Raw genomic sequence first — 23042 nt, 5'->3', positions numbered from 1 at the left:
CGAAAGAATAATTTATATTCTCGATTATTATCGTCGTTCGCGCGAATTGATAATTAAAATGTTCAACGGAGAGATCAACAGAAGTTTCTGTTTCAATTAACCGTAAAGTTTAGGAGAGTTTACGCGCTATAATCTACTACACGGTCGTGTACCGGCGTGAAAGTAAAACGCGCGCAACGAAGGGTTAACAAGCTTCCTCGAAAATCCAATTTTCCTCCTGTGTCGTAGGTATCGGGCACATTAGCCGCCGCCGAAGCGTGAATTATTTGTCGGCGGTAACGAACGCCCGATAAATAAGCCCGTTGCTGTCTATACATTACGATATAAATATATTCGCGACGGTGTTGCCCGACGATAAATCAGGAAGTGCTCGTATATAATTCTTAACGTCGTCGGTGTAACAGCGGGTTGTTAAGATTCGACCACAAATTTTCTTGCCGGTCTCCGTGTATTTGGTGGGGTGTCTACCTGCGGCGATAGCGATGGGCTCCGTGCACGCGCGATGCGGAGCTCTCCAGTCCGCGAACAGCGCTCCAACGCGAAGGACGTGGGAAAGATCGATTCGTCGCCGTTGCTCGATCCATCGAGGATTTCCTATTCCACCGTCCCTTGCATCTATCGCGATCGATAACGTAAAAACTCGTCCAGTGATCATCTCGCTCATATATACCGCCTAAATCCTTCGAATTCTTTTTAAGATCGTTCAAAGTTGCTCGGGAAATCGAATTTTACCATTAACTCGAAAGATATCTTCGTACTTTAAAATGTTTATACGAATCGAAGTATAACACGATTCCGAGACACGTCGAGTCAAAACATTTTACGATCGGTTAAGTGAAGTGACGTGCCGGAACCTGCTGGTCGAGGAAGCTGTGTGTAGCTGTCTCGGATAGACGATTTCAGTGTCGAGGCGGTTACAGAGGCTGTATAATCGAACGTTGGATCGATCTCGCGATAAAATTCCTGAAACGGTGTCGTGTGCGAAGCAGGCACGAGCGAAATAAGCATGGGGAGGAGGGTCGTCGAACCCAGGAACACTCGCGCGAAATTAGTAACGGCGTCGATCGTGCCGTGACCTTGACCGGCGTTGACCAGCCTAACGAAAATCGAGAGTGGTCCGTCAGGTACGAATTGTACGAAGGGAGAAGCTTGGACATTGGAGAACCACGAAAAGAGAGAGACGGCGACGAGGTGGACAGTGCGAAGGAAGTGAGATGCGCCATTTTCGAGAACCGATGCGAGAAGGTGAACGATCCTTGGAGCGTTTCGCCGCAGACCGGTAATGGGATACCAGAGGTGACGGCAAGATGAACGGTCACGGTTCCACCAATGAGGTACTTGCGCCACGTTCCGTCCAACAATTTCTTTTCCTCCTTCTCTGGCCTTTTTTTCCCTCCGTTTCTTAGCCATGTCGCCCGCGCGCACGCGGTTTCTTCTTGTTGCGTTCTAAATTCGCCGCGCGACGGACCTAGGCTTCGTGCACACCGATCGCGAGAGAATGGCGAAGGTCTCGATAATGCGAGCAACGCTCGAGACTTGGTTCTTGGAAAACTTTCATAGGATTGTTCGACAATTACACGAGCGACAGCCTGTAGGAGCCGAAAACTCGTAGAAATTGGTATTGGCATGGAATTGGATTTCTTTTATTTGTAATTCGATGAGTTCTCGTGGAATTTTTATATATACAAGGAATGTTTTAAGTTTGCGGTTAAAGGTTAATGGGTAAGAGGTTTTGCGAAGTTTGCCTAAATGCTTTATCGAATTAGTGTGCACGAGCCCTTATTATAGCTGCAGCAAAGACAAGGAATTCTTGACGTACACGACGATGTCTTATGTATCCGCAGCTTGCATGACGGTGTCCGAGGTTTCTGGTTCGTAGATATTCTGGATAACACTTGCCACTTGCACCCAACTTTCTACTTTGCGAATTCGAATTTACATTTATCACTCGCGCAGGTTCGTGTTTCAAGCTTGGGTTTCTTTTATGTTTAAATCGTCAACGTATCTTAAATATAAACGAGCGAACATCTGCTTACAAGTATAATCCGATTATTTATTAAGTATTACGAATTCACGCTAAAAGTACGGAAATGACCAACGGGACTTATCGATTTCGCGTTTATCAAAAGCTTCTGTACTACGTTGGATTTGCTTGACATTCACATACGAAGCTCGCAATTTCTGGTTGTGTTTAAATGAGAAAAAAAGACGGAAGGATAGGGTTGATAAGACTCTCTAAGTGATTAGATAACGTTCACTGGCAGGTATGGCACTGTTTGCACGTAAAAGTATACGCACTTCTTCTTTCACGTTTGAGAAATTCGTCAGAAATTTTCAAGTCGTTACAATTATCTTCGTGTTACGATGTTATATAACTTTCATCAGAATAACGAAACGATCGTATTAATGGAATGGAACGATGACGTTATTTAACTGTAATTGTCCGTAAGTATTGCTGATAAAACGTTATCTATGTCAGGCAATTTTAATTATCGAACGAAGATAGCGACGAACGTTGAAGCGAGTGGTACGCTCGCGATAGCGTTCGCCTACGTACGACGTTGGTTGGAATTTCGATGGTCGAGCTACCGTGCTCGATATATCGGGGCCAGATGGGCTTTCCATTTTTTTTTCCACGTGGCCAGATTGATTGGACGACTCGAATGGCCGAGTCTTTCTCTCTGGCATAGCGCCAGCTATCGCGATGCATCGAGTGAAAAGCGTTCGGCCAACTCTTTTTTTCGCACGCAACTCGTCCGTACACCGAAACGCGAAGTTTCTTTTTCCCTGTGCATTGTCCCCGTCGTACGCGGTCGTTTGCGAGTAGTATATCGATAATCGTGCTTCCTGCGCAGGCATTGAATATCTGTGTCGCGTTTTTAGCATAGTTGCTATCGCAGTTGTTTGCTCTTCGAGGCGAAGTCAAATTGACTGCCTTGAGACTCGTTCCTTTTGTCGTCGGAAACGCGACTTGGAATGTCGAATATTGATTCTGGTTTTAAAAAGCAGACTCGAAGTATTGCGCCAGAAGTTTTCAGAGTGATTTATGCTAAAACAACACGGAACGGATAAGTATAGCGAGGTTGAATGAAATTTTCAAACGAAATATATCGTCAGCACGCGTATAATTTTTCATTCGTAGTATCGAAACAAATTTAGAAAATTGCTAGAGGTTTTCATTTACGCTTTATTTATGTTTGAACAACAACGAAAAGGTACATCTGGCGATGCCAAATGAAATCTCAATAGTAAAATTTTTAACTTGCGGAAGTAAGCGCGATGCCATTAAAGAAAGTTTGAGAGATTGAGTAAAAAATATTGGCAAAAGTTTTCGGTTAGACGTAATTTATGTCCCAACGACGAGGATCGAGTAGATACAGTAACATCGAAGAAAATTTTGAAACACACATATACATGATCGTTTCGATGATGGGATTTTTAATTCACAGCAGCGAGCGTGGCGCCATTAATCTCTGGTAATCATGGCCAATTAATTGGTATGCAAACGAGCTCGAGCACAAATTATTGCGAACGATGGCGGGCCCAGTCATCCGATGCTCGACCCTTTCCCTCCGTCCTTCGAACGTCGTTCCACCTTCTAATCTTCGATTTAAGGAAGAACAGGCTGCGTACGTGATTCCCTTTTGTAAAACACCGCGAGAGGAATTCGGTTAAGACCAGTCAAGGCTGCACGCGTTGAAATTCGCCAACGAGCCGAAATAGTCCTTCCGAGAATCGCGTTTAGCTTTTAAGGTCGCGCATAATGTGTCTTTTAGCTGAAATTCCTCCGGGCTTCTTGATGTATTTCTCTCTCTCTCTCTCTCCCTCTCTCTTTCTCTTTCTTTCTCTCTGTGTACTTTGCAACGGGACGTTCCACGCGATATACAGCAATCTGTCCAGGCCGCTTAAACACACCTAGTTGAAAGTTCCGCCAACCCATGAAATATTCATGAAATTTCACGAAGAGTACGGAATACGATGTACTTATTAACAGTGGCGTTCAACGCTCTATCGGCAAATTAGAGCCGTGAATTAATCGTGTCTCTCTGGTTTCGCACTCGATTCGTTAACGAACGTATGTTACACGCGGACCAGTTGCGATTTCGTTACGATTTCATTGTGATTTCGTCGGAATTTCATTGCAATTTCGGTGTGATTTCGTTTGAGCTTTGTAACCAGGACACAGTACGATTAGACAGCTTTATGTTTCTAACGACCATGAGCGTAATAGCAGAATAGCTGTTCGTGTCTATTGCATCATTAAAAGTATAACATTCTTTTTATACAACTAAAAAACAGCTCGGTAGTTTCGTATTTCCAGCAACAGAATTGCTCGTGCCTGTACACTACATCGTCAAAGATATTAAAAGTTATCGAATCGAACTGCGTCATCCCTAGGAAATTGTAATGACGTCGAATCGTCTGTTTATCATCTGGTATAATGTACTTGAATCGTGAAGCGATATCCAGCTTAACGTTAGTTGAAACAAAAATGAAAGCCGCTTCATGGCCAAGGGAATAAGATTTCTTGACAAAGTTCCCTCTGCGTCCGAGTTCGCGGAAGTTGTCGGAGGACTCGAAACTAACTCGAAATATCGCGAGGATTGGCGGATGCGTTATAAGGTTTAGGAAAGTTCGCAGCTGCGGCTCGGCTTTCGAGATGTTCTTGTTGCTCGAAAAACGCTTCGATAATTCCCTCGCGCCGGAGCTGGTACCGTTGTCTCTAGCAAAGCAACGCTACAAATTCCCCCGTTATCTTGGATATTAAACTTTGCAAGCTCGCGATTCCACGCCTTCGCTTTCCTTATTACGCGAAATTACCACGACAACCACGATTTCTCATCGACGAGCACAACCGCGAGCCTGTTAATTTATACACATTGTCGAGGATCATTAAGTCAGGCTTCGTAAAAAGTACCAATAATTCTCTCCTCGCCGGCATCTCTTAAAAGATCGTAAAATCGTTGCCACATCTTCTTTTCTCGAGTCGTTAAACGATTCCCTCCAGACTGATTCGTGGCACCAACTCGTACTTCCTGCAGCAAAACTTCCGTTTCCAACGTTCGCCTTCGCAACGAGACTCGTGTTTGATAAAAAAGGACCAGATGAGTGAAAACCAAGAAAGATAGGAGACGATGAAGAGGGTGGATCCCTGTGGTTTTTGTCAAGTTAACCTCGGGTTACCAGTCATAACGTTTTACGATCGCAACTCCGTCGGAATCGTCGCACTACCCGTGTGGATGGATCGTAAGGAGCTCGTAAACGACTTGCATAAAATTGATTCGCCGCTGTCGGCATTGCGCGTACGACATCGCTCGTTCATTGGCGAAACCGGCCGGTGGAATTTTTTTCGGTTGGTTCCCGAATTGGACATCGAAATAAATTTCGCGAAAGTGGGAGGAATCGGTGTGGATTATGCCCCGGTTTCTCTCGCCTCGGGAAGGACCAACCACGCTATTTCGGAACAGGTCGAATTGGACTCGACCGGTTGGTCCAGCGACCGTATTATCAGCCGTGGAATTTAAAGCGAGCGATTCGGGAGCGTTGGAGTCACTCGTCGATTTAGATAACAATGTCGATATCGGTGTAATCGGGGATCGTTTAAAACGAAGAAATACGGGACACCTTCATTACGCGGTTCTCCAATGAGCCGATTGGCAGAGCATTCCAATTCCGCGGAATGAAATTCTGATAAGATAGCAGTAACTTCGCGTTTGGTCGCCTCATGGCCGTTTGTCGGGTAAATAACCGGGGTTTTTATCATCTTAAAACTCACGCGAGATGTTGCTAGTGAGAGTATAAGAGATTTACGAAGTTTATTTTCGAGATGGAGTTCATTTCTTTTGATTTGTAGACAGAACTTTTTACTGTCATCCACACGGTGATGTTACTTGGAGTACAACTAAAGTGTCGATATTAATAGGATGCAACGAGAAAGGAAGGGAAGCAGTAAAAGAAGAAATGAACATACATACACACTACTAGTTATTATGATTTTCATGATAGTCAGGTTTCCAAACTTCTTAGCTTATATCAAGAACTCTCATCGACATCCATTCATCTTGCCCCCTATGATTTAGTCGAACCGGTGATCGTCGGTCAACTGGACAGTTTAATAACGTGGCACGGATCAACTCGAATGCATAAGTTGTTGGCGATGTGGTCGCGAAGCTACGGCATTCCGGTAGTTTCACGGAGGACAGAAAAACCTGGTACGTGGGCGTGACGACCACATGAATTGTGTCTCGCCGTGAAACGGATCTCCTTTGTCGAAAGGTTGGCCGCACGCGTGCATAAGCGTAATGCGTATCAGGGCGCGTGCAACGCGAACTTTGCTCGAGCCGAGCAATAAATTGATACTGTATGCTTCACGCTAGGTCTGAATAACGGGGCCTCGTGTGAGCCTCAGGTTTCCATTGCACAATAAAATATCTTGCCTTGAGAAATAAAAATTGATTACGATTTAGGTTCGATTTGAGTTAGATTTTGAAATCAGTTCTGTGTTAGATACAAAATCGTGCAAAGTTTCTGCGGGTTTTCCATTGGAGATTAGACATTTCTCGAAGAAAATGAAAAGAATTCGTCACCTTTCACTTTTCTAAAAAGAGGAAGAATTTTAATTTCCCCTATAAAATAAGAAAATCTTGTATTGCATCGCGAAATATATGAAATTACAGTTCGTTGGCGTTGCACTTTGTCTTCGTGCAATGCTCTCAGTATTTTGATATTTTACTTGATGTGATTCACAATGGTAAGGATTTTAGTGATACGATGAAGTTAGTTCTATCTTGGTGTATGAGATTTCTGTCACTCTTTTACCTGAGCATAGTAGCTCAGACAGGCGAGTAAACACGTGTTCATGGTAATCGCGTGAATCGTCGTCCGAAAAGGATTCTTCTGAAACGTTGGTCGGGTTCACACGCGATGAACGCGCGTGTACACAGTAGGTTTGTGGGATAGGCCGTGGGCACATGGAATTATTCGGTCGGTGGAACGAAGTGCTAATGAATATTGATGTGCCACAGGTTCGTTCTGTCCGAGGTCGATGCATTAGCGTCATTAACACTTGCCTGGCGACGAAAGGAAAGAGCAAGCTGAAAAAAAAGAGAAATCCGGCCAGAGAATATCAGAGATCGCTCTCGAAAGACGATAGGCACTCACGGACAAAGTTTACCATTTCCATTCTCGTTAAAATTGCTAATGCCTGAAAAAAAGCTTTCATACTAAATAATCGTTCGATACGTATTATCGGTAAATATTCGTGCTATGTACGGATTTAAATCACGATAGCGTATCGTAATCGCGATCGGAGGTGATGCGGAAAGTTCGAAGTCAAGTAATCGACGGTAAGCAGCATCTACATGGTATCTAATCGGTGACGGGTTGGAGTTAACCGTGAATCCCCTGGTGTAGCATTAAACGAGCTCGGGACGTGACCAATTGGTAGACTGCGAACTATTTAATGCGATTAGACGTTAACCAGGGTGTGGCAGTGTCTGTCCGCTGTCAAATTTTCTGACCAACGAGGTTCTTCGTAGGCTAGATTCGTCAGTCGATTCGATAGTCAGATCATCGATTGTCTTACCTCTGGTCAGTCGATTGATCCAACTTGAATATTTCTCGCATCGTGTTACATTTATCTTCTCTAAAAGATTGATACAGATAGCTGGAGAATCTGCTCGATAATTTTGCGAATCGTTCGTTTTCGAATATATTTCGACAAAAGTTGCCAGTTAAAGGTAACGAAGAGAGTAAGAAGCTAAAGGTAAATCACGACCAATAGTCAGTCGAACCAGAATGTTTTCTTACTTTATCGATTACCTTTAAAGAGAGCTGAGGAACTTTTTCTCCTGTAGATGATACTTAACTTTTCTAGCGGGACGTTCCCCGATTCGTTGGGCGATTAAGCCTGCGAAAGAATTCCCTCGATTATTTGAAGTTTACTCAGCGAGAACGCTCCCTTACTTTCTGTTCCACGAGAGAATCGAGCTTCGAGTTGATTACCGACGTTCCGACTTAACGCTGCCCGGTAGAAAGGAACGAATCAACCGAGTCGTGGATTTCAGACGAGCTTCCAATACCCGACTAACCTAATTTCAATCGAATATTGAAGAAACCCGAACGAAAAGAAGAAACTTAAAATTGCATGGCAAGTAATTAATCCTATCTTTGTCGAGCGTCGAGTTGTCTTGATCAAACTGTTCCAAGCTCCTTCGAACAGTGGAAGAGACACAAACATAAAACAGGGTTTCTATAAGGGAATTGGAACATAAAATTAGAGTGTAATAAAGATTCAAATACGATTCAAAAAGCTTGCAAACTTAAAATATCATCCTCGCATGCTCGTACTCTAAAAACACCTGCATCATTTTTCCGAAGATTCTTTTTCTACGCGAATCTCTCTGCGAATGTCCTATGTATCGTATCCTATACTTACCTGACTTCTGAAACAAAACAGTTATACTAATTGTCCACTGAATGCTGCATTATAAATGATTTTCCCCTGTGTTAACCCCCGATGAAGTCATTTTAATGAAATTTCATCATATTCTGCTCACGATTTCAGCAAACACAACCAACACAAACAAAGAACGATCAAGGATAATCGAGCAACGTTATCTGTCGAGAAATGGAGATAAAAGTCTTGCATCTACGCCCTTCTGTCGGAACGAACGTTCCGCGGTGGTCGTGAAATGACGGCGAAGGAATCGCTCTATTACCAAGCCGCTTACACGCCGATCTATCGTGTCCGTGAGCGGCCGTTAGTCACCGGCTAATATCACGTTGTCCGTAGTTGGAACTAACGTGCACTAGTCTTGGAAGGAAGAAAGGGATTCTAACAAACGGCGCGTTAGGAAAACCGCCGCTGGATCAGTTCCTTATTATAAACGTGGCTCCCTTGAAGCGCCATACGACGCTAATTACAAACTTTCATTACGAGTCACGCTCGACTCGACGAATGGCGGGACGATCGCGTTATAGCCGGCATCCGCGGCCAGAAACAGGAACGAGCAGTCTTTGGTATAACGTAGAAAGGAAGCCGGATAATGATTGCGACTATTAATCAGGCTGGTCGCGAGTTTTACGCGGTGTACACGCATCGATTAGACTGCTCGCCTGCGTGCCAGTGATCCGCGTGGGCGATCTACCGACTCGACGATCTACGACCAGTTTCCAGACTTTCGTGTTACTTCGTCGGAGCCAGCATCAGAGAAATAAAGACGAAAAATGGATAGCTGGTGGCTCTGTGCGTTGGTTCGCGAACAACGATTTAACGGAGGATAGGCTCTTATCCAGCGTGACGAGCGCGAAACGTCGTTTGACGTTAATTGCCGGTACTCAAGAGGGTGAATGATTACGAACGGACAAGATGAAGATAGCAAGAAGGTTGGGATTTGGATCGGGAGATTATATACGATTATTAATCAACCTCCATGAATAAAGAGAGAGGCAGCCACCATATCGATCGGAAATTCCTACCCCCGTGGCTTGTAATTTCTGCGTATGATCAATGGGGAATCGGTCGTTACCGATGTATGCATGGATATCTGTGCTTCATTAGCCTGTCCGTGGTTAATGCGCTGATACCAAAGGGGTACGCATGGAATCGTGACGTTCGCCGATGAGAAATCGTATCGATCCGTGCCTCGCCAAGATTAGCTTCAGTCCGACCGAATTTTATGGTCTTATCGACGTGAAAGATCATTTCTAACGTGGTATGCTACGGGTATAATGTGATCGTAAAATTTCATTAGAAGCTAAAGTTTACGAGAGTCGGAATATGTACCTCGAGATAATTTTTTGGAATTCGAGGACTTCGAGTATCATTCGATAAGGTGCATTCTAATCTTTAACAACTGCCGATGATTCATTTTTCTTAATGTGATGATCGTTATTAAGCGAGAAGCAATAAGGATTTAATATAATACCTTATGTTATTGATAAAAGACTGTAAGCAACACATCAATTCAGCAATTAATTTTGCAGTTCAGGATTGAAACTGCTTCTACAAAATGTATACTATGGTCTCCAACGCAATTATATCGTTGGGTATATCAATAAATAATTTAACTTTGTCAGAGACAAATTTACAGTAATTATATCGTAATTTTCGAAGAGAAACAGTATCATTATTGAGAATGAGATAAACTATTAATGAATTTCCTACGCTCAAGAACATTGTCTCAAATGTAATTGGAGCTAATTAAACGCTTATCTTTCTATTATCTCTCAGGAGATTAATGTTTTAATTTACAACTATAATCGTTTCCACAAGCAATCTAAAATTTCAAAAAACATCAAAATATTTAACAACAGGCTTCGCTTATCTCTTTATCACGTTGAAATTTCATGGACAACTAGCACAAGATCAGACCTTCCATCATGCCAAAGGACCGAAAATCCTAGATCATCGATCAGTGCAAGCCCAGCCATCAGCCTCGCGTCGGTCGTGTAACAAGAGCTGGATTAAACGAGGCGGATAGAAGGTATCATTTATGGCGTTTACGAGGTACCTAAGCTAATTGCCAGGCTGGGGACTAGCTAGGCGAGAAGAAGCCGGGATAGGCAATTAGAAATATTAATCAGCCTGCGTCGTTCATTGCCTGTAGGCTCGACTTTACGGCGGAAAATCGTTCGAGTTTGTCCATGTTCGGAGTAGTTGCGTGCCTCTGGTTGTTCATTGTGTGCATCCGCGCCTGGTGGAGGCATTCTCGCGCGATAAACCGGTAACCACACGGCCGTTACACCGCGAACACCATGGCCACTTTGTCGTAGCATGTATACACCCCACGGTAACCTTAAAGCTACGTTTACAAGTGTCGACGGGCACGAGAGGATTCACGCTGGCTGTCACGGTCGAACGCCTGCCTCTGGCGCGAATTGATTTAACGACGTTCGAGAAACGATGATGCGTTCGATATCTTCTACTTCTTCGGCTCTCACCTACGAAGCTTGTGTACCATGGTGCCTGTATAGAAACTACAGGAAGATGTTTTACGTTCACTGGTAAATTCTTTCAAATTTTTCAATAACACGAGAGCACCGCCGGATCATCTTCTTGTTGATTGGTCAGGTCTATTCTGGAATAACTGGTTCAGATTGTGGAATCCGATCTTCTTCCTACAAAATATATATTAATTCTCATAAAAGAGATCAGCACAAGTTTGAATATTATTGCACTTTGTACGATTCCCTTTACCGTTTTAATCGAACGATTATAATGCTTATGTAACTTCTCATCTTTGTTATCAGTCGCCTTAGTTGCCGAGATAATTACTAAATCGTATCTCGCTTTGGATCGTTATGGGATTATGGGTATAGTTTCTTTGTAAATGAATAAATAAGTAAAAAACATCGAAGATATTGCTTTTGGCGTAACAATAGTTCACTCGAGGATTTCTAGGTTCCTGTCCGTTCTAAGAGAAGTTTCTATTGTTATACAGCTCTATTCTACTTAGAATTGTGAAGAGTTCTTCTTAACGTCGAAATAAGACGCAAGACTCTTTTATTCGTTAGCGCACTGTAGAATCTCCTGAGAAAGACGAATGGAAAGAAGGAAGCTGAAATGTACCGGGATAAACAACAAGATATATAGCGCTTAATATTAATTCGAAAAGTTTTATCTGCGAAATTAGAAAGGCTGCGAATGATCTATGTGTCGGCAAGACGCTGAGCATTATTACGACGCATAGTATCCCGCGTCAGCAATTTCTTGCCGTCGGTTTCTAGATCGATCTGGCCGCTAATGCGAAGGCAGATTTATCGCGGCGCGCATCGCACTTGTCGAAGCCGACCGATGAGAAATTGCCCGCGACCAATGAAAATCAGAACGTGCCGTACACGCGTACGTAACTCACCAACGATGCATCTCTTTCTCTCGTAATCAGGGTGAAGTGAACCTTAACGAGAGACAAGCCGACACGACGATATCTGCCTGGACGTTTCCTGGCGGCAAACATATCGATCGATCGTTCGTTACTTCTCGGATCTGCGTGTACACTCGCGAAATCTCTCTCTTTCTCTCTCTCTCTCTCTCTCTCTCGTTCGATCACCTTTTGTGTCAACGACAACCGGAAGAGAAAGTGATCGAGATAGATTCTTTCGAGTGGAAAAACCGCGACATCTTGTCGCACGTCGGATCGATGATCGCCACTGCTGAAAATATGAATGGACATTCGGGAACACGTAGGCGTGCAGAACGCACTGACGTAACCGTAATTCCCTCGTGGCGGAATCGTTGATCCTTGGAGATGATAACGACGATCCCGTTATGGTGACCAGCGTGTCGCTGTAAAATACCCACTGTTGTTACACGGTTATTTTACAACCGTGCCGATCTCAACTCTGGAACCATCGTTTCCTTCTTCTGCTTTCATTTATTTTTTCTTTTCTCTTTTTCTTTTTTGCTTTTTTGTTTGGCTGGTGCGGAGAAGATGTTTCATTACCATAAGGTAGCCAGGGAGAATCGTAAAGCGTCTGAATTATTTCACGCTCGGCATCGAATCCTTTTAAATCTCCCCTTCTGCTCGCCGAGCGTCTTATTTACAAGGCGGCCGTCGTTTCGTTCGCGATAAATAATATGGCCAGCCGCGTTGTCTTTTGAAAAACAATTAATTATTTCGCGTTCCCCGACGCAACGACCCAGGACCAATGGCGAGAAATTTCAGAGCGGCAAAGAGGAGAGAGATCCTTGACTGGCTCGGCCTGCCAATTAAACGGGAACCTAGGCGCGAAACCGTCCGCCCTAACGAGCCTCGTTTGCAATGACAACGATGAAAAAGGTGGCCGTGTTGGAACGTTCATTCGGAAGAAAGCGATTCGTCCACTTTCGTTCTTCACTTCTGTCGGCTGGTTATGTTAATTCTGTTTGTAACTGTACTCATATCCCGACGTGAAACACGCACTCAATGGCGTATTATTTTATAATTAATCGCCTATAAAAATGTCACGGATAAAATGGTAAACCGTGAGTTTTAAAGCGGTGGAAAATAAATATGAGGAATTAGTATAGAGAAATTGAAGTGAATGGAGGGATTTAGACCGACACCTTTTCACAATTGGAACAGCTGAATAATTCAGAAAGCCACCGAAAGATTAATGGCTACTGGGCGAGTTGAAGAGATTCGCTGATGTAACGATCGAGAAGAAACGCGAGGTTTCCTGAGTGTTGCTCGCATTCTTAATGGCAGGCGGCTAGGGACCGCGTAACAAAAACGTAACACGCGGCCACAGTTTTTCAAAGGATCGCGCGGCTCTGGTGAGCCCTGATTGGCGCAGCAGATACGTCCTCGTGGTGATCCCGACGACCTTGAAGCCGTGGCTACCATAACATCGGCGAACAACCTCACCTGGCTTTACCTCTCATCCCTCCGCTCTTCTTCTTCTTGTCAGGCCTTTTCTAGATCTCAGCCTCCGTCAGATTGATATTAGGCATCACTCACAACGGGGTTTTCAATCATATACGTTTAATTCCATTTAGTCTGAATAATTAATATTCGCGAAGAGAAGGATACAAATTTCTAAATTGCCCGTGACCGATTGTAGGAGGCAAATAGCGGTTTGTAATACCTTTGCAAAAAATTCATTTGATGTACAGGATAAACTGAAATACCTGCACAGAAGTTTGAATACTCGTGGACAAATTTTTTTACGATATAGTAAAGTTCTAAATTGAGGCATTAAATAACGATACCCATTGATGCAATAATTATTCGTAAGAAAAGAAAATACGAAGCGAAGGAATTTCAGTAAGAAGGAACAAAGCAAAGACGTCAGGAAAGGAGAAAGGAAACATCAAGGAAATACCAGTAAAGGAATATCAGCAATAAAGAACAAACCAAGAAAGGAATTCTAGAGAGAAAAAAGCATTGAATGGATACCAGAAAGAGGAATTCCAGCAATAAAAGAGCAAACAAAAGGTACATGGAGAGTCTTCAAGAGAAATTTCAAGAGCAGTATTAATACTTACATTAGAAAATGAATGAAAATAGACACCATAGAAAGAAACGAAAATAGCAGCGAAATACGCATCACGAAAAGAGATTATAGGAGATTCTAAGATTCCAAAGGGTGCATTCCAGAGATTCAAGAAAAACAGCTATGAACGCGCCAAAGAACTGTAAAGTCGTCGATATAAAAATATGACACGGTATACACGAAGTGTATACGACCTGTAGTTTATATAACTGATCGATCGTGACAAACCAGAGAGGAGAACCCCTTGATCGAAGTGGCCTCCTCTTTCTCTCACTCGAGACGACGACCAACACTTGGCCAAAGCTAAAGTCAATCGAGTGCAATCGTTCGTTCTTTTCTTATTGCAACGATCGTGCATGCACAGGCCGAGGTGCCGGAAAAAAAATGTTCGTCGCGACGAGCTCCAGAGAGGAACGCACGCACGCTTGATAAACCTTCCGACCGAAAGAGAGCAAAATAAAGAAGAACAAACACGATCGGTCGGGTGGAGCGCACAGCTTCGACCAGGCAGTCCCGCCGAAGTGGGTTAAGGCGTAAAACGTTCAAGATGTGGCCGAAGAAAGTCGTAACTCAAAGGTGATCCGGCCTCTCGTTATTATTCATGACGCAGAATTGGGTCAGGGAGTCTCGATCGATTATGTTTGATCGTCCTCGAAACAAAATTCGTGGGATCGCGTCTCATCCTGAAAACGTTGCTTCTTGGAAGCTAAAAGGATCCCAAAGGATCGTTTCCGTTTTTTATCTTTCCCATTTCCATAGACGAGGTCGTATATGTGGGTCAGTAGAGACGTCGACTTGTGCAGCCCCTTATCGATCGTACCTTATCGAGAGTAAACATGGGATAGCTTTGGTTGTACTACCGCGAAGATAAGCGACGGTCTACCGGAACGACCGAGAATTCATTCATTCTTTATTCGAGCTACGACGGCAAAGACAAATCCCGTAATTGAGCGAGAAGAGGGGCTTTGATCGGCGATTAAACGATCAACCACCAGCTTTATCGCCTCTACTAAGCTCGGCCGGATGTTGTTGCTCGTTTGCTTGAACGGTACCGGGGAACGATCTGAATGATCGAAGGCAGTATAGTTGTGGACAAAGATTAAAAGATGCTTTGTTGTTCGAGAATCTTGCGAAGCGAGTCTTAAAGCACGCGCTGAGAAATCGGATACACGAGAAAGAGTGAAAAAGAATACAAAAGACTGGAATTCTCGTAGAATTTATCAACGTCGATTTCCAAAATTCTGAAACATTTTCTGATGTATCTATCCAGAATTTAATAGTAACAGGAAATTGCGAGCTATAACGTTCGCTTGAACAAATAATCTTTCGAACCCGTAAAACTGTCGAGAGCTATTCTCGATCGACTATAGTCCGCTTCAAGATCGTGGGCTGTTCACCTCGTCGCCTCGAAGGTCGAAAGAATGGAAAACGAAAAGGTTACGGGCTCGCCCGTAGTGTTCGCAACGCGGTGAACACTTCAGCTTTGATACTTCAACTCCCCGCAGATCAACCAATCGGCTCAGCCACCCACTTTGGTTTGCCACCCACGTGGGTGTGTGTGTGGAAGCAAAGTATACAGTGTTCTTTGGTATTTGCATTCCTTCTCTCGGGTCTCTGTCATTCGAGTATTACGATGGTGGCACGAAAAACGTATGATGTCTGGCACCGATCGTCTGATTCTACTTGGAATAAAACCTGATACTTTGTTTTCTCAATCCGTAACGAAATGAAAAGATTTTCTATGCAAAGTGTTCATGGTTATAGGGATCATTTTTTTATACATTTTGCATTTTGTAATGAAATTCAAAGTTTATTATAACATTTTCGAAAGAGCAGCTCAACGTTGTACTCGTTTGTTGATTCGTAAAACGGACAACAGTACGAGCGTCAAAATCCAAGCCATAATAACGTGCATACGCGTGCAAACACCGAGCGTTATTCGTGATAACGTTCATGGAAAAACTGCTGCTCGACTTTACGATGAACGATAACGGTGCATAATATTTTACACCTCGACCGCGAACCACAGTCACCAATATATTCTTCCATCTAAAATCCGATTACAGGCTAATCGTTAACTCATGCAGAAAATACATTCATCGCCAAGTAATTTTCACTTTGTGTATCTCTATTAAATTCTCCAACTCGCAACAACACTCATAGCTGCACCCGCGGATGTCAACGACACTTTCGCCAGCGCTGTGCAAATTAAAATTTCCCCTGAGTCATCCGTTTCTCAATCATCTTTCACCAGCCGTTCTTCAGTGAGAACAATAACCAAAGGCAATCATTTTGGGACTTTAATTGTCGTTGAGAGCTTTAATTAAGCAGTGGAACACACGACGAATACCAGCCGGCCAAAGAAACAAATTGCATTCCGCGAACAATCTGATCGGCATGCAATTATGCCGGAGAGACAGGTCAGTGAAACAATGTCTCATAACTCAGAGGCGACTTCCTTATGACTCCATTGTGCCGCGTCCTTGCGCAGTGGTCGACGTTCGCAACTCCTTCGCCAGAAGGATGGCCTCGATGATGTGTGTCTACCCTTTGGGGGCCGATCCTCCCCGAGCCAGTGTTTACATATGTCGGCACAGTCAGAAAGGAACTCGTTCTCCTCGTGCAAACGATTGTGCATTACCCGTCGGAGTATCACGGGTTACACGCGCGTGGGTCGCACGAGGGGAGCCTTTTTCCGCTTCTTCCACGCTGGAATATCCTGTACGTGGTCGGCAAACGTGGGTGTCGTGCCCACCTTCTTCTGTTCGACGCAGCTCTCGCTTGGTACTTCTCCGACTTTCCTTAATGAATTCCGCACTGTGATCTACGCTGCTTGGAATCTTCGAGAAAAGTGTGATGGATTTAGTGGATTAATTATTCGGACTTTTCAAAGAAAATTGGAGAATTTTTGTATCTACTCTTCGACATAGATGTATCGGTATATGTCGAATTGTTATTAGTATTTTAATCGATTAATTATGAGAATTTTTCATGGGAAATTTATAAATTCTTATGTACAATTATTCCTACCTCGCGATACATTCGTACGATAAAGATTTGGAGTAGAACGTAATTGTGGAATTATGTAGGGGAAATTTTGTTTAAGTTTTCGTTTTAGAATACATAAATAATGTATATATATATAGATTCTCATTTCATGAGATGAAAATACTTTTGTACACAATGCTATTGACGCTGTACCCGGGGCATGTACAAAGCATGGAAGTAAGTAAAGAGAAGTTTAAACGTTTGAAGAATACAATGGCATTATATTCACTAATTTATTGTAATATTCAATTTAACAAACAAGTTCCATGTTAAAAAATCGCCAATAAGTATAAATAAAAAGATCTACTATCTGATATAAGTAACTAAAACAGCAATGAGTGGAGAAGACAGTTTGTGTAAAATTACAATATTTCCAGGGTGTAAAGTTAAATTACATTTGAAGATAGTAAGAGAATGTGATAAACTCCGATATAGTACGACTAAAAACCATATTATACAGACGCTACTTGCTGAGTACTCACATGTTATTAACAGGACAAAATTTCATTCGGCAGGTTGTTTGTTACTTACCAGGATGCTTCAACATACTTCGCCATGCTTCAACGGAAGCTTTATAAAATTATCCATGTACTGAAAATAAGGTCAACCAAATGAGTTTCGACGTTGCAAGTTTTGACGATATTATATGAATCTCGGTGTACAGGTACCACGATACTCGAAGGTTATCTTCATTTTATAGCTGACAGGACGAAAAATGATTAAAAGCACAGATAGCTGATATCTGTACAGATGCTTGTCACGAAGCAACTGTTTAATATTCGCACGTGCAGGCTGCACTTGATCATACCCCCCACATCTGGCTACGGTAGACTCTGCCGATCTTGATTACTCGGTTATTGGTGTTATCGCAATTTCCGTTCCTTCGAAGGCCGATTGTTAAAGCGTTCGCCAAGACGCTAATAACGTATTACGTTCTCTTTCATTGGCAGCAACGAACGGCAACTTACCAAGAACCGGTTGTTACATCAATCTGGAGTGACAGCCCATTCAAAACGAGGCTCCGTACAATTTATACATTCGATCTACGAAAATTTACCTCCGTAATGATCAAAGCCATACGTCATGAAGTTGCATAGATGAACTTGATAAATACTTCTCGATCTCTTACCAATTTGTAAATTTGCCGATCTCTGTAAATATCAAACCGATGCATCATAAAGTTGCGAAGGCAAACTGCAAAAGTATTTCTTCGTCACTGTTTAATGTCTAAACAATCGTTCAATCAACTCATAAATTTGTCAATTTTTCCAAATATTTAACCGAAACATCACGAAGTCGAACGGAAGAGCTTCAAAAACACCTCTTGATCATCAGGATACCCAATATCATCAGATTATGAATATTCGAATAATTGCTGGGACAAGTCATAAATTTGTATTATGTTTGTATTTAATCTTTTCAAACATTAAAAATCTGCTTAATCTTTCCAAACAGTATATCTTAAATTGGTGTATCACGAAGTTGTACAAACAAAATCTAAAAGAATTTCTCGATTAGTTTTTAATATTTCAGCGATCATTCAACCTATAAAGTCGATATTTCCAAAAAGAAGACAATGAAAGATCCCGAAAAATTGAAGACGACGGGTGGTAAAATATTCGAGCAGAACGGACGAACTGGGCCCGAGCCGGACCAATTTCTTGTCCATGAGTTCATAATTCTTGCCGCCAAGCACAAGGTCCGATTGGTTACGCAAGCACAGCAGGCGTTCAATCCGCATCGCTGCGACCGCAGGAACTTCTGCTGCAGTTTATAGTCTCGTCCCCACCCTGATCCCTCTCGTCCACGTTCCTGCGCTCCGATCTTTTCCTCGATAGCCGCGACATGAACCACCGCGACAATATTTGCGGGAAGTACGAAGACAACTGCGGCGATAAAGAGGCAAGACCTCGACGATTATAACCGAGCGGCGCGACGTTTCAACGCGAAGACTCGTTATGAAGATTCATGCTTTGAAGACGTACAGCCTACGATCATGCTCATATGACAAAAGAAAAAACGTTACCTTCAAAGTTCCTAACACTGATCCACATTGGAAAAAGTTTGACGATAATTTCCATTAAAAGCTACGATGATTCCCCGGGAAACTGAGAATGATACTCGTTTCAAGAGTTTAAAGTGAGAATGAAAAATAGGCAATAACATGCACCATAGTACGATGGAACAGTTCGTAGAAAGTTTCTCAAAAACTCTCCTTTATAACGGTTAAGTTTCTCGTAAAAGTACACCCAGTTGAGCACCCAAAACGACTGGAGTTGTTCTCGTTTACTGAGTTCTAGTTCAATTTCGATTCCCTCGCGAGAAACTCAACGAGGAAGAGGTATATAGATGCGATCTGCATTCGCAACGAAGTGATCCACGACAAAGAGGTCGTTGGAGCGAGGAGGGCCGCGTGTACCAGGGGAACGGCACATGCGACACACGGTCTGTCTAGCTTCTTGTGCCGCGAGATCTTCGCGCGGTCGGCCAGTTGCGGTACGCGCATACGTGTAAGCGCACGTTCGTCGCGTGAGAGGTCTCGAGACCACGGACATTTCCGTAGTAGCGGAAAATTGCCAGTTCCAGCTAACCGTAGCCTGCCACTTCGCGTCGCTCCCATTCGAAAATGTGATATTCACGTCGATGTGCTGTGCTTGTAGTTTACCCGATCTTCAATACCAGGTCTCCAATATCGATGTTTATACGTTTCCCGCTCGTTTTATACATCACAGGTCCACACGAGTGGCTGTTGATTCATCGACGAACCAAAAGTGTCGGCCGGAGATTTGCAAACGTCGAACGGTGTCGGTGAACGATTAACCCTTGTGTCGGTAAAATTGGCCCCGTTTGATCGAATTACGCTCGTTCGAAATGTCGTTTCGTTAAGTCCTCGCGAGAGACTCTCGGTGCGTTTGCTTTTACGAGCGGGCAACGTTCCACGATAATTAAATTGCATTTGAAGAGGGGCACGGGGGCGGCCACCAGAGAACGCCATTAAAATCGAGCACTCTGCAGGAGCTTTCAATTCAATTAAGCCGATCCGTCGATCTCTGAACCGGCAAGCTGCGTCATTAGCATCGTGACGTCACTCGTAAAAAATTTTATTGTTCTGTACGTCGGTGGTGCGGCGAAAACTGAGAAATTAAGGAAGTTGCAAGCTCCCTGGCTACGATATCTATACGAGATAGTTGGTACAGATTTATCTCCCGGAGCGATGGATAAATATTTACGAAGAATATCGCCGGCTCGTACGAGAGGACGAGTTGATGATGAAGCAGATCGTGCGCTCCACGATCTGCTGCTCGCCAGTCGTAGTACGCGGATACATGCGGGAGCACGTAGCGTACAGTTCCGTCTTCGAGCTCGTGTGAAACTCGGTTCATTTCGCGTGTTTTCGCGTGTACGCGCGTCAAACGATCCATCGATTGCTCATCTCGCGAACGAGATACTCAATCGTTCTATTTGATCGAGAATTCAGTGTTCGGTCTCCCGTGATGAATCACTCTGACGAAGTTACGATTTGTTTCTTTTTCAACCTCATCGACCATTGTTAAGCGAAGATTCGAATGTTTGATAAGATACACGCTGTTGAAAGTAACGTAGATTCATGTGTGATGATATTGGTGGAATTGGATAAAACGGCTTAGTCACTTCTAGCAGATTAAAGTATACTGCGTAATCTGCCTGACTAATTTGCAATCTTGACGTCTCGGAGCTTGTCGTAGGTACTTTAGGTTCTTGTAAAGTAATTCAACTGTAACCCATTAAGGGTTTAGATCGTTGCAATTTAATATTGTTTTTTTAAGGTACGAGAAATTTATTAAAATAATCAGAGAGAAAAATTTCTATGTTTTAGAAAGAAATAATTTATCATAGTAATCTTCATATCATACATAAGTATTCTTAAACTTTTTCAAACTTCATAAAATATATTGAATAAATCCTCTCATACCTGCAACGTTAGAAAGCATTACTTATGATGCAAATTGTTCAAGAGAACAAATATCGTAAATGGAGCGTCAAGTTGAGGCAACGTTGAATATGATGTGTTATTCGCTCCGACACTGGTAGGTTCTACATTTTCCAATGTGCTTTTTTTTAACCTCGTAAATTTTAACCGCGACCTTGTCAAGAAAGACGCACGTGAATTTACAATGATCGTCGGGCACGCGTAGTCAGAGATTCCAAAATTATCTTAGAATCTAATGCGTCACGTACCATTAACGTTAGAACTTTCAGGCTAGCGAAAACAACCAATTTATCATTTTTCGTATACCACGGAAATATTCGAACACTTACCGCAGAACACTTTTATGAATATGCTATGCGCGTTATATAAAACCTCGCGATATTTAATTAACAGCGTAATACAACACGACTGTCATAATCGTAGTGGGAAAATTTCAAACCAATTTACCGCAAGTGTTATAATATTTAAGGAAGTGTTAGGATTTATAACGCTGGTTTTTTTAGACATTTCCATTATCTTTCATAAAACAGAGGAGGCCCTCTCATTGTACATTCTTTTTTCATATAACTCCATTCTAATTCCCTTCTCAGCCGTCGCTAATTCTAGTGTTAAAATGGCTGAAGCAGACATCTACGTTTCAAAGTAGAAACTCGTATGTGGGGAAACGTTCGATTCTGCTTTCGGTGGCAGACAACGTACACTTCCACGTCGATGTTTATTCACCGCACGACGCGTGCAGATGCTCGCGGCGCGCGTGTTACGAAACTCTCGATTGTTCCTCGGCGGCCCGCGTCGATTTCGCAACGAACCGACGACACGAAATAAAAGTTGCCGCTGTGTTGCTCGTTAAAAAGCCACACGGCGATATTGTTTTATCGGGGAAACGTGGGTGCCCGCGGTGGCACGATAACGTCGTGAGAAACGGGTTATAGCACGCAAGGCGCGCGCAGGTGAAGCCAGCGTATCGCGAAACGAAGCCAAACGATCGGTTCCTGGCTCTGCTTTGCCGAGAGAGGAGGAAGAAGAGCCACCACCACGTCGACCCGGGTAACCTGAATTTCTTGCAGAAGGGACAAAGCCGTTGTCACCGAGAACAAACGGCGTCCAACGGTTAAATTAGAACCGTACACGAGATCTCGCGAGCTTTTCAGCCGCCGGTGCAATCTCGATCTCTGCCGAGCGAGAGGTCGTTTATCCTCCCTCGAGCTATGCGGCCAAGAGATGTCCGGCTTCGTTCTCACGTGGATCTCTTTGCGAGTTTAGAACGTGCAAACGCCGCCGTTGCAAGACGACGGTCAAAAAACCCAGAAGAATTCTCGCCGTTACATATTATGGGTTCGCTCGGAACCCTTTTCTTGAGTCAAGGAATATAAGGTTCAAAGTGATTTTAGAAGCGAAGCCTGTGAAATTTGATATGAGAAATTCGCAGCTGGTGTTTGATGGTCTAATGATCGTGATTGGTAGCTAGGAAAGTAAAGAATTTTTTAAAGCGTATTGTTTCTGGAAAAGATTGAGGAAAGTAATCTATATATATTCTACATTGTATCGAGAAAGTCGAGTTTCCTTCGAATTGGTTAAAATTACCGGAATCTTTTTAGGGTAGGGAATCGTAAGTTTCAACTGTTTTCTGAGGTGAAACCCGACTGTGAAATTTTATACGAGAAAGGGGCTGGTATTTGATGATCTAATGATTATAGTTGGTGGAAGAAAATACAGAACTTTTTAAAGGATATCGTTCTTTGATATTGGAAAAAAATTGTAGAAAGTAACCAATATTATATCGATGTAAGATCGAAGTTCCCTTCAAACTCTTCGGAAGTTACGAATTTCTCGAGACCAAGGAATTACAAGTCTGAACGTTTTTCATAGCAAATCTTGATTATGAAACGCGATATGAAGAAATTTCAAAGTGACGTTTGATATACGAATGATCATGGCCGACTATAGAGGAAACAGTGAATCTTTGAAAAAGTAATTTGTCTCCGGTATCAAAGAAGAGGTTGAAAGAAATAATGCACGTTGTATCAAAAGATGAAAGTTTCCCTCG

The 23042-nt window shown here is 43.0% G+C and overlaps 1 protein-coding gene across 11 annotated transcripts in view; it reads left to right on the top strand.

Moving 5' to 3' along the window:
• LOC117216407 (tensin-1) overlaps positions 1-23042 on the top strand; it is a 181199-nt gene that overhangs the window by 70401 nt on the left and 87756 nt on the right. For 2 of the 11 annotated variants that reach the window (XM_033463108.1, XM_033463104.1), the window contains exon 1: positions 529-1334. The exons of 6 other annotated variants lie outside the window; for them this stretch is intronic. In XM_033463108.1, the coding sequence (XP_033318999.1) occupies positions 1308-1334 (27 nt within the window). In that variant the 5' untranslated portion in view covers positions 529-1307. 3 more of the 11 variants (XM_033463103.1, XM_033463100.1, XM_033463101.1) reach the window with 3 other exon arrangements.

The sequence above is a fragment of the Bombus bifarius genome, unplaced genomic scaffold, assembly GCF_011952205.1.
Source record: "Bombus bifarius isolate JDL3187 unplaced genomic scaffold, Bbif_JDL3187 scf7180000010271, whole genome shotgun sequence".
NCBI classification, from domain to species: Eukaryota; Metazoa; Arthropoda; class Insecta; order Hymenoptera; family Apidae; genus Bombus; species Bombus bifarius.
The sequence above is the reverse complement of the archived record's forward strand: the minus strand, read 5'-3'. Positions and strand labels throughout refer to the sequence as shown.